Source organism: Falco biarmicus, chromosome 5 (genome assembly GCF_023638135.1).
Source record: "Falco biarmicus isolate bFalBia1 chromosome 5, bFalBia1.pri, whole genome shotgun sequence".
Taxonomy (NCBI): Eukaryota; Metazoa; Chordata; class Aves; order Falconiformes; family Falconidae; genus Falco; species Falco biarmicus.
The window spans coordinates 66,655,205-66,667,701 of record NC_079292.1 but is presented as its reverse complement, the minus strand read 5'-3'; the positions used below and the strand labels follow the sequence as shown (position 1 = coordinate 66,667,701).

Below are 12,497 nucleotides of genomic sequence, written 5' to 3'. Positions count from 1 at the left end.
CCAATTAACTCTGTTAAAATTTTCCTTCATGATAGAGTATGACAACTAAGATAGTAATCCAGCAGTATCAATTCAGTCTGATTAATTTAAGTGGACACTGAAACACTGTGTTTCTTGAACACCAAGTTGTTTTCTTGAAGGAAAGGTGCTCTCTGACTGTAAGCTCTATATTTATTCTTATACTGGTGCAATCTACGGTTAATCACCTACTTTGGTATGAACATACAGTGGACCTATACACCTTAAAAAGCCAACCGCCTTTGGTGTGTAATGTATGGGGTTTGATTACCCTTAAGACTTCTCACCATAAGGTGACATGGTCCTTTAAATTAATCAAAACTCAGATTTTTCATGCACACGTGTAGCTCACCTTACCAACCTGAAGGAATAAATACCTTCGTTATCTGATAAGGGTAATGTAATTTAAGACTAAGCTGGTTTATACCAGGTGGTAACAACTAGAGTTCAGCTGAAAACTTCTGGGGAGAGCAGACTTGGGGCAGATTGCTTAATGGAAAAAGCAGCGGAAAGCTAGTGAAGAGGCTTCTGCTGAGTGGATCTCTGAGGCTCGCCAGGCCAGTCTGACTGAGAGATCCGTGTAAAGCAGTCACCTTTTAAGAAGATGCTCTTGGCAAAGGGAAAGGTTGCCCTGTTTTGGATTTTTTCAAGGACAATGGGCTGACAGAGCGAGTGAGCAGCTACCAGGGTAGCAGGCAGACTGAGGCAGCAATGGAGGAACAGCATCAATTGGAGAAAGGTACCAATACACTGGTGGTACTTGGCTGTCCTCTTCTGCACAGACTAAAATGGAGCGCCCTATATCTAAGGAGACAGGCTCTTCCCAGATCATAAAATAATGATGAGGTTTGGCCCTGTTTTTTTAATTCTTAAGCCATCAGTCCCCTGTACACAAGAAAACTAGGTTGATTTTTTTAGATGTTTTTAACATGGCTTCTATTTTTATTGTTGCAGTTTCTGCCTGCAGTTGATTGCAGGTTCTACCAGAGGCTGTGTTTTGAAAGTCTGTCTGTAAAACCAGGGGATCATCATATGCTTTAGTGCCTTAATACTCCTGAGCAGCAGCCACTGCTCAAAAGCCTTGTTATGAGAAAATAGGAGTCTGAAGCGCTGCTTGGAACATTTTGTGAGATGGCAGTAATAGCCCCTCAGTCCCTAAAAGGCTTTTCTTTTCCTTCAGTAAGATGCATGGTGGCCAGTTTGACTCTCTTCCAAATACTACCTGAGGGGATACTGATAGGGAAGGAAAGTCTGGGTTTTCTTAAAGGGTTTTTCAGAGCTGAAAGCTTTGCGTTCTCAGAATTAGTAATTCAGCCACTCATAAAGGGAACATGGAGCATGCCATTTTCACTGCACGTGTAAACACAAGGCTGAGATCCTGCAGCCATGGAGGGGGACGAGCAGTAAGGCTGGTAGGCTCAGGGTCCTGTTGCAAAAGCCCTGAAAGCAAGAAGGATCCCATCTCAGTGTACTCTGCTTCCCAATTCACAGCTTGGAATAGGACAAAGGCACAGAAAAAATGGAGCATTACACTTAAAACTTGAAATAGGAGTCTTTCAGGGGTGTTATCATGAGTAGCAAATACTTGAGCAGATCAAACTTTAAGTTTGTCTTGTTCACTTGCTTTAAGATGCTGTGCATTAAAACCTCTAGAGGAGTCCTCCATGACCTCCTCTGCGGTTCAACATCCACATTTCTCTGTGGATATTCAGAAAAGAACTTACTAGGTCAGAACCAATGGTTTGTTAGTTAGTTATACCACAAATACTGCTTTTTCTGCCTTGTCCTTGGAAGGATGGATTTTGCTTACAGTCAAGTGCTGGGGATGGGGAGTCCTGGGGATGGCATTTGCTCACTCTTCTGATCTGTGTTACATTTCCACACAGCGGGTTATTTAATCTGTGGAAATATACACAGCCATTTGTTTACTGTGTTTGCATTCAGTAATCAAACCTTGATGAGAGTTTGCAACAGTCCAAAGATACAAATAAATATTGTGAAGGATTGGTGGAGCTATTCACAGGAAATGTAAATTCAGACTCCATTGAGAAATTTGTATGTACCAATGGAATGGCTTACAGTTGACAGTGATGCAGTTCCTGTGTTGAAGGAACATATGTCTTAATAAATCCCGTATTATTGCTCTAGCTGACTAGGCACTTAGTGCTTGGGCCCTAAGTAATTCTTTGGTGGTCAGTGTGTAAAATCATGACCTGGTGATATTGCAAATTTTAACAGAGGCTGGGACTTTATAACCCTCTGAGAGTTACATGCATCTCTCTGACTTGATTTTATGGTTTAGGTGTATGTGGCTAAAATGCCTTGGAAGCCCTCAAGTTGTGTATGCAGAGCGGAGGAGATGAATGTGATTGCAGAGTTTGGTGTTCAGCACAGGTAGGACGAGATCCTGGGTTTCTCACTTTGATTCTGTTGCAGGTAGAGAGAGAGAAGGCCATTCTCCTGGCCAACCTTCAGGAGTCTCAGACACAGCTGGAGCACACCAAGGGAGCCTTGACTGAGCAACATGAGCGAGTCCACAGGCTCACGGAGCATGTCAATGCCATGAGGGGGCTGCAGAGCAACAAAGAGCTAAAAGCTGAGCTTGACTGTGAGAAGGGCCGAGACCCCGGTGAAGAAGCACATGACTATGAAGTGGACATCAATGGTTTGGAGATCCTAGAATGTAAATACAAAGTAGCTGTTACGGAGGTGATAGACCTTAAAGCAGAAATCAAAGCCTTAAAGGAGAAATATAATAAGTACGTGGAAAATTATACTGAAGAGAAGGCCAAGTATGAGAGCAGAATCCAGACTTATGATGAGCAGGTGACAAGCCTGGAAAAATCGACCAAGGAAAGCCAGGAAAAAATGGTCCACATGGAAAAGGAATTGCAAAGGATGACAAGCATAGCAAATGAAAACCATAATACCCTCAACACCGCCCAGGACGAGCTGGTGACGTTTAGTGAGGAGCTGGCTCAGCTCTACCATCACGTCTGCCTGTGCAACAACGAGACACCAAACAGGGTTATGTTGGACTATTACAGGCAAAGCAGAGTCACCCGCAGTGGGAGCCTGAAGGGACCAGATGACCCTCGAGGCCTCCTTTCCCCGCGGCTCGCCAGAAGGGGGGTGGCATCACCTGTAGAAGCCAGGACCCCAACCGAACAGGTGACGAAAGAGGCCACGGAGCCTGGCAAAGAGCAAAGCCCAACAAAAACACCCACCATTTCTCCTGTCATCACAGCCCCTCCTTCCTCTCCTGTCTCCGATACCAGTGACATCCGTAAAGAGCCCATGAACATCTATAACCTCAATGCCATAATAAGGGACCAAATCAAGCACTTGCAGAAGGCTGTCGATCGGTCGCTGCAGCTGTCGCGCCAGCGTGCTGCAGCTCGGGAGCTGGCGCCTATGATCGATAAAGACAAGGAGGCCTTAATGGAAGAGATACTGAAACTGAAATCGCTCCTGAGTACAAAGCGGGAACAGATCGCAACCCTGAGAGCAGTGCTGAAAGCCAACAAGCAGGTAAGATGCTAATAAAGCAGTCAGTTGGGAATGCCTGCTATTTATACAGGTCACTTGCAAGCAGGAGTATTTCAGAAGAGAGATTTTACTCACAGGCTATTTAGCCCATCTCTCAATCACGGTGAGGGCAGGCCTTTCTTCCCTCCCTCCTCGCCTCCTCTTTAAGCTCTTCAGTGCTGCTTTTCTCAGCACCTGCTATTTACCGAGGGCACAGGCAGAGGAACCTTTCCTGTGGAGTGAGAGAAAAGCTGAGGGGCTGCTAGTATTATTGCAAAATGATAAGATTGCCAACACTGGAAAAGAAAATGGAGTGTGCATGGAGAGGCTCCCAGGGGCGTGCTGGCCCTCTGCCAGCGCAGGTACTGCTGGAGCGGTGGGGAGGGCAAGCGTAGGGGAGGCCACCTGGGCCAGCACCTCAGCAGCTGCAGGTGGCCCTGCCAGTGGGGTCTAGCAGGGCTGGTGGTGCCAACAACCCATTTCATTTTGCTTGGCTCTTGGTAATACTCCGCAGGCTGCAAAACTTGTATGCCCCCCAGCAGATTTAAGGGGGTGAAAGATAAGTGCCATAAAAGCTAAAGTGTGCCTCAGGAAGAGAACGGCAGGTGTTAAGAGTGTGACCAGTGGCTTTGGACAGAAACTGAGCATTTATTTGATGAGACAAAAGGCAAAGTACCGAGTTATTTTCATTACAGGTAGTTAGAATTTTTTTAACTGATTTTTCCTTTTTAGTCAGAAATAATGTCTCCTGCCATTGTCACGTTTTTAAACCTTTGAGAAATAAAATCAGCATTATTTTTTTTTATGAAAAAGAACATCACTAAATGATAAAGCTGAATGAAGCAGTAACTATGATTTTTTTATTTTGAGAAGGATTTGTTATAAAGTTGTATTTTAAGATAATAAGCCATTTCAAATTATAATTTAAAAAGGTTTCCATCTTAAAAAAGTAATGAAATCTCTTTATTTTTGATGTTTCATCAATGCAAATAAGCTGAGAATTATCACATTTTATATCAAATGCCAAAAGTGGACCATGTAATGGTGTGCTTTTCAGAAGTACTGTTGACTTTTTTTGCATAATATATCCTCCCAAGCTCTTTGTATCCGTTAGATTCCAGGTCTGCAGATACTTCAAAAGAAGTTAAATTTAAGCATGCAAACAGTTTTATTTACTTCAGTGCCTCTCCTTATGCCCAGAATTTAACCTGAATGCAAGAGGATACAGCCTCAGAGTCATTGTTGCAGGTGCTCTGGGACTTTCTCCAGTTAAAACCAGTGCAGTGATCACCACGTGGGGGCATGAATCCTGAATTAACAACTTGGGATACTATTACCTGATAACAGTGATGGGATTTCAGTGTTAAAGTTCCCAATAGCCAAGAAACAAGACAGTTTCAAGTTTAATCGGTTGTTGTGTCTGCAATCGTGTTTCTAGCGTATTGGGGATTTTGAAATCACAGCAATATTTCAATATGTAGAGTCTTTTATAGCATTTCCCCCCTCCAATACAACATGTGTTAAATATTAATTCAAGTAATTAAAGACCATCTCTAGCTAAGCAATAATAATAGCTCTGAGCAATCATACACGGATTTTCCATGTAATTAAAATGTAATTAAGATATAATTGAAGTATATCAATTTAGATTCCAAATTAAAGATTTTTTTTCCATTAGCATAGAGCTGTCATTTATTTTTTGATACTACCAGAGAATCTAACTCAGTCTTACTCTTTTATTGCTGTCAGAAATAGAGCATCATCCTTAAGTGTGCTCACTGAAATGGATAAATAGCTTTGCTGGGTAAGGAGGCACTATTAACTAAACTTCTATTTATTGGATAGCAACGTAGATATTGGTAGCTGTATAACTGGATATAGAATCTTGCAATACTGCTCATGCAAACCAAATATCTACATCCTCAAACTTTCAAGTTAAATGACATAATTATATATAAATATATAATTATATATATTTATATATAATATATAAAGTATTTAAAATAAATATGTATTTTAATATATATGTGTAAAAAACGTAAAAGGGAAGAGGAAATTTAAAGTTACAGAGAGGGAGGTGAGTTTTATTATGCGCTAGCAGTACTGCCAGCCTGAAGCTATGGGTATATCCCAGGACCCAAAGCACATCTCATGTTCAAAAAACAGGAGCCAAGATTCATTCCCCTGACTTCTTCCGCTCCAAAATAATGCTTTTAAGCAGAAATAAGCTGGGAATATTTTTTTTTTCCTTTGTGGGTTTCAGTTTAGACGAGCCTAAAGAGGACATCTAATTCAGTTTTTCACGTTTGCTCCACAACCACAAGAGCTAGAATTTTGCTGTTTTGTTTTTTTTTTAAACCCACCTTCCCTGAGCCCTAATAAAGCGACATTAATATGAAACTATGCGTTTTCATCCCTTACGTGGCACAGTGAGACCATGCTGGTGCCCAGGGTAGCAGGGGAGAGCTGCAGGGAGGCCCCTTGGTGAGGGAAGCTTGCAGCTGGCGGGGGGCTGGATGCCCTGGCCCATCCTCAGCCTCCTGATGGGCCAGATCACATCTCATCGTGCTTTGTAGCAATACTGTTACAGAACATCTGTATTTATTAGCACTCCAGAGACACTTTAGGTGAAGCTTTTTTGGTTGGAGTAATACGGAAAAGCAAGGTGAACACAACAAACGCACTGTAAAAATAGCAAGACCTGGCCTTCCTAGAGCATCTCACCATTCAGATCCAGGGGTGAAGACCAGCAGCAGGTCCCTGGGTCGGGTATTTTGGGCTACACTTAAGCAGAGAAATCGCACCCTTAACCAGGGAAGCATGTGTGCTGTTTAGTGACCACCACAGAGGCATTGCAACATCAGATCAAAACCAGAATCATACAGTTTTCCTGGTGATACACTTGGGCGCAGTGTGCTGACGTACTGTTAATTATGCAGGGGCAAATGGTTCATCGGGAGAGAAAAAGAGCAAATGGAATTTCTGCCTCCTAACTTGAATTGTTTCCAGTTCTCTTCACCATGACTTGTCCGACTGCAGGAGAGCCCTGAAGGTGTCTCTGTTTCTGTCTCTTGCTGCAGTGCACCTGGCACTCCAGCAGTGCAGCTACGCCTTTTAATTCTTTAGCAACATACAATAAGTTTCTGCTTGAACCTGACAAGCTGTTGCCTAGTTCAAAGCATTTGACAATATCTGATATTTCTTTTTATTCTATCTGTGTTTTCTTTAGTAATATTTTTATATAAACATTTTAGTGTTAGGCTGAGCTGTGAACAGACTACACAAAATTCTGTAACACAAACAAGACAGCAAGATTTGCTGTAAGAAGCTGCAAATCTAATCCTGCGAAAATGGATTATTAAATCGATTGCTCAGGATAGCAAGGCACATATATCTTGCTAGCTTGCTTGCTTACCTTATCTTGATTTATGTATCCATTTATTCATAGCCATAATTACTGTGTCAGCACCAGTCTTGTGGAGCAAACCCAAGTAGCATTAACATTAACAAGTAGCATAAATTGTAAAGTAATATCAAATTAACGATACAGTAACTTTTAGGACCAGTTCAATAATGGTTTTGATTTTGATTTCTAATAACACACAGAAAGCAAAGCTGCCTGTGAGGGAAATTTAATATCCTAAAGTTCTGATTGAAAAATGATTGGTTGTTCTCATAGGTAGATGGTTCGATGGGAAGGAGTTGAGTCAGTAAGACCTTCACATCTGCATTGGCAGTAACTATGGTGTCTCTACCTCCCATAACGGAGAAACCCATAAAAGTCCTTCAGAAAAAATAACTTCATAACCCCAGACATACAGTGCCTTATCTATAAACAAATGCTCCAATATTATATAGACAGAATACGGTAGAATTTCTGCTGGGAAAGTGAGGCTGAATGAAAAGATCCAGTACCACATACAATTTGTGCACTAAAATAACAGACTTTGTGCTTTCTTGTGTAAAAAAGACAATGCTTTCTTGTGTTAAAAAATACCGCTGTAAGACATAATATTCTTTCATCAACTATTTTTTTACTTGGTGTGCTGCTCACACTGTTAATGTAAAGTAAATGGGATACGGAGTCATCATAGAATATGGATATATAGAGAAAATCATAGATTTCAGGATTAAGGTGGCAACCCCTAGGCAGCTGGATTTGGGCAAACATCTCTTCTGTAAATATAAAGAGAGGGTTGGAAAGGATGTTCTGGCAGAGCCTGGAGCGCTGGGGCTCAGGTGTGCGCTCACCTCAGCCTGTGTAGCTCCATGACTGGGTTTTGGGGTAGGGGGTGCTCAGCTCTGTGTGCCCCAGCTCTCTTTTCCTTGCTTTCCTTGTTTCACACACCACAGAAGCCCAGGTGCTGGAACTCTGTGCTCCCTCCTGGCCTCACTGTCAGCTCCAGGTGATGTCTTCTGCACAGCAAATGCTACGTTCTCTGCAAGCTGTTAATCCCATGCCTTCAGGTGGCTCACTGAGCAGCTGGGTAGTTTGTTTGCCCAGTTCCTTGGCATGACTGGTCTGACAGGAGTGTCATTAGCCCCTCTCCTGTCTTATTGCATTATTTATTTCACTGAAGAGTATTCACACATTTTTCTGAGTTTTCACCTTTTTTCTTGTGCTCCCCATTTCCAAGTGTGTTGATCAGAAGCTGTATTTTTACATGGATCAAAGTTCTTTAATTTCTCTAATACAATTTTGTAGTTACCCATAGTTTAAAAACAAATGCTTCAGAAAAAAACCTGTTAAAAACAAAGCCAGTCCTAGGCACCTGCTTCCTTCTGGTACCTACTGCTTAGACTTTTATTTGCCCCATCCTTCCCTTCAGAGCACTCTCTGAATGCACCATTTGCCCTAGGTCTTTAAAATCTAGATTATCCTACAGAACTGGTTTCAGGCACAACCACACATATAGAGCTCAGCGGGTACGATTTTGGAGACTAGAAAAATTTAGACTGTAGCTGGTGCTGGAGGAAGAATAAGATGAAGCTAGGTACCTCTGAAAGATGGAGTCCAAGTTCCCTTTCTCCCCTCAGCCCCACTATCCATTACATATTCTGGCTTCAGGGTACTTCAGGCAAGTTTTCTGACTCTTCAAACTCCCCAAACTGGTTCCAGTAGGCACAGAAGAAAACCACCAGGTGTGCATAGGGTAGGGTTGGGGAAAGGCTGGGTAATTAATCATTTGGCAGCAGCTAACCAATATAAATTGACTTAGCTGCACTGTAAAATGGCAGCCTCTGAGCTGAGGAGTCTGACAGCAATTGGCTTCAGTCAGCATCCAGGTCCCAAACCAATGAGCTGTAGGTAACCTGAACATCTGCACCATCCGGTGCCCACCAGCTCTTACAAGGACCTCCTGGGTGCACACTGCCTCATGCTAACGTGGTGCCCTGCTGCTCTGCTGGCCCTGGCTGCAGGTTTCCAACAGCAGCTCTCATAGCTTGCTTCCCCTTCTTTCTTCTCTTACTTATTAAAAACACATTTTTGTTAGTTTTATTTGCCTCTTCAGTAGAGCTCATTCATTATTTGCTTAGGGGACTTTGAGAGGGGAGACCCTCACCAGCCTGCAAAGGGGTGTGTTCAAAAACTTGTTTGGTGCATGGAGAGCCACCGGGAATTTCCAATAGGTTTTGTAATTTATGCTTTGTTTTCTATGTATTATTATATGGAAAACTCTTAACAAGGAGAAAAAAAAGGTTTGAAGATCTGACACAGTCCTTCCTCTGTTACCTTTGTTCAACAAGTAAATTATATTTCTAAGTTATTTTTCATCCTGTGGTGTTACACGTCCATTTAACTTATCCTGACATCCAGACTGAAATGTCTGTCTGATCATTGTGCACTGTTTCACTGATGTGCAAATTGTTGGGTTGACACGGAATATGTAATCCCACTGCTCAAACAATTTAACGTGCTTTTTTAAAAAAGTCTAGCATTAGGTAGCACATATCTTTAAGTCATTTTCATTCCTAAACAAAGGAAAATCTTTACATGAATTCTGTATTTGAAAATGAGGTACGATAGGTTAAGTGACATGGGGCTGTATTTCTCTTGCAAAGCAAAGAGATCAGAGTTCCTGGCTTAGGGACAAAGCAGAACTCAGTTTGCACTATAGAGTCTACCTGTGCTCTCATAAATCACTTCTGCCTCATTAGTCACCTGAAAATTCTTAAATAAATCTGATTTAATCATATCTATTAAATATGAATTTGTCCTTTCATGCACTGTTTCCTAGATTTCCCTGCAGAAATGTAGTTTTATTAAACACGGTTAATTCGTCTCCATGTTAATTTACGAGTGTACATTTTTGCTCATAGCTGAAAAGATAGAAAGCTGACGATTTCAGCTTTAGCTTGCCAAGGTGTAGGGTGGTGTCTACCATCCTACATTATACCAAAGCATTTGTCAGCAAGGTTGAGAAAAGCTGCATTTATTTGAATATATCCCTAAGGGGTTGATTTTTTTAACATGTATTGCTGATGCTTTCACATTTGGCATGGAAAAAGCCATCTATTTAAAATGACGGGTAGTTACTAGTGATTTTTTAAAATCTTTTCCCTCAATGTAAACTAGTGTGAAAGCAGAGAAAACATTATTGGTAAATATGCAATATGAAAAAAATATTGAATTATTTTAACACTTCCATTTCTAACTTGCTGTTACCAGACCCAAATAAACAGAGTTGTATTTTAGTAGGAGATGCTAATATGCACTTTGTTAAGAGACATTGTTAGTGGGAAACATACTGAGTTTCAGAAAACTGAGTTTAAAATAGGTTTCCAACTGTTTGGCCATTACCACCTTGTGTCACATCCCCTTGCTGGTCGCTTTAAACTGATGTTCTTCGACACTTCTCTCCCTTGGTGGTGGCTCAAGAACCCACAAGATCAAGAGGGGAAATTGATTGCCTGTATGAAATGCTGCAACTTTTTAAGCACTAAATGAAGTAAAAAAACACCCATAACCCCCACTGAGTAAATGTAAAAGGAATCATTTTTTCTTCACCTCATTCAATGGCAATAATTATAAACGTATCATAGCAGCAGTAGGCATAAAGCCTCTACAAAACTGTGTATTTTGAATAACTTCAAAATGATACTACAAAAAGCTCAAATCTTGCAAAAATAAGACAAATGTAACTATTAAAAGTAGTAGGGTAGTAAATTTACTGGATGAAATTGAAAAAAGACAAGAGGGAGCAGAAAAAATTAATGAATAGGATGACTACAAAGCACTGCTTTCCTCTTAAGGGAAAATTATAATTTCCACTTCTTTTGTTTTTGTTGCTGTTGTAGGGGTTTTTTTTAATTGTTTCTTTGTTTTGGTTTTTTTTGTAGTGGTTGAAACTGCCAAAATAATGCCGGTTTGCACAACAGTAGGCATTGCCAGTGCTCAGACATCAAAGCAAGCTGTCAAGTCCTGGCAGTCACCTGGCCCGAGGAAAACCTCAGTTGGCAGGGAGCATGAGCCCAAACACCTTAGTTCACACCTTGGCTACAGAGGCCGAGTCTCACGTGCCGTGTGGCCTCCTTCCAGTGTGGTGAGCGGGCACACCTGGTTGTTTACTGCAGCTCAAACAACGTGGTAGCAGCTCCTTAAGCTGTAGTAATTTACTTGCCTGAGTCCTCAACACAGCTGCACAGTTTTGAAGAGACATTTAAGGCATCAACTTGCTGCCAGTGCATTGAAATTGGCTTTGTCCTTTGAAGTGCTTACCCCTTTTCCTGGTTTCATGGAGTACAACTTAAAAGCAGATATTCAAGGGTGCAGTGTGATGAAGCTCAGATCTAACTTCTTTTACTGTGTGAATGAAGAGGAAATCAAAATTAAAATAAAACAGGGCATCTTAGCTGTTTTCAGATATCTGTCTCATAAGTATATGTCCTTTTGTGTCTTTTCAGACAGCTGAAGTGGCACTAGCCAATTTGAAGAATAAATACGAAAATGAAAAAGCAATGGTAACTGAAACCATGACCAAACTACGGAATGAATTAAAGGCTTTGAAGGAAGACGCAGCCACTTTCTCATCCTTGAGAGCAATGTTTGCAACCAGGTAGGGGAAATGGTGTCACCGTCTGGCTCAGCACTGTGAAAGTGAACATGTGTGTGCAAAGTGAGAACAGACTTAGCCCTGTATGTTGGGTGTTTAGGAGGAGAGACAGAAATTATTTTCTGCAAGGTCGGAGGTTTGCTGGATGAAGGTGAACAAGTCTTAGAGTGCACACTGTGCAAAACCCGCAAGCTTTCAAGTGCTACTGAGATGCATGTCTTGGAAAATAAAGCTGGAAAATAGCAATGTCAATACAACCTTGAGCAAAGTATAAATGCCAATGTATGCCTGCAGTGTATTTGCATTTATAGGACTTTTTAAAGTGGAAATCAAAAAGTAGATTTATGTGACTGATCTTTGCATTCAGAAGTACGCAGAGATTCTGTCATGTAAAGCTATCACATGGTTAATGATGATCTTCGGAATCCCATGTTTTCATTATTGTGAGATTTATTACTTACCACTAGTAAAATCTATTTCATCAACCAGCTCATGCTGTAATCCAGCACTAATAATTGTGAGGCCATTGCAATTTCCCATTCCAACATGAGTTCTTATTTTCTCCCACTGTGAGATTCAATTTATTATCTTCTCCTTCACAGGATAAAAGTTTCACTTATCTTCTCTAACATAGTTCCTCCTGGCAGAACAGTAATTAATCATCTCTCATCTTTCCTTCACCCACACCTTCTTCAGAAGAGCTTTTGGGTTTAGCTGTGTTTTAAAAGATTATCTAAAAATAATTTCTTTAAAGATCCAACACTTTCATCAATAAATTCTTAAATCCCAAATATGCAAGGAAATTAGTATCCTCAGGAAATTATTCTGTTATATCAAGGCTTTCCACCACCCACCACCCCTTATGGTCAAACACAATGCAGATTTCTTGCTTGTGCT

The 12,497-nt window shown here is 41.2% G+C and overlaps 1 protein-coding gene across 5 annotated transcripts in view; it reads left to right on the top strand.

Moving 5' to 3' along the window:
* The window catches only part of BICD1 (BICD cargo adaptor 1), a 190,941-nt gene that overhangs the window by 143,189 nt on the left and 35,255 nt on the right, over positions 1-12,497 (top strand). For all 5 annotated transcript variants that reach the window (XM_056341108.1, XM_056341112.1, XM_056341109.1 and 2 more), the window contains exons 5-6: positions 2,455-3,549; positions 11,452-11,603. In XM_056341108.1, the coding sequence (XP_056197083.1) occupies positions 2,455-3,549; positions 11,452-11,603 (1,247 nt within the window). The remainder of the gene's footprint in view (positions 1-2,454; positions 3,550-11,451; positions 11,604-12,497) is intronic.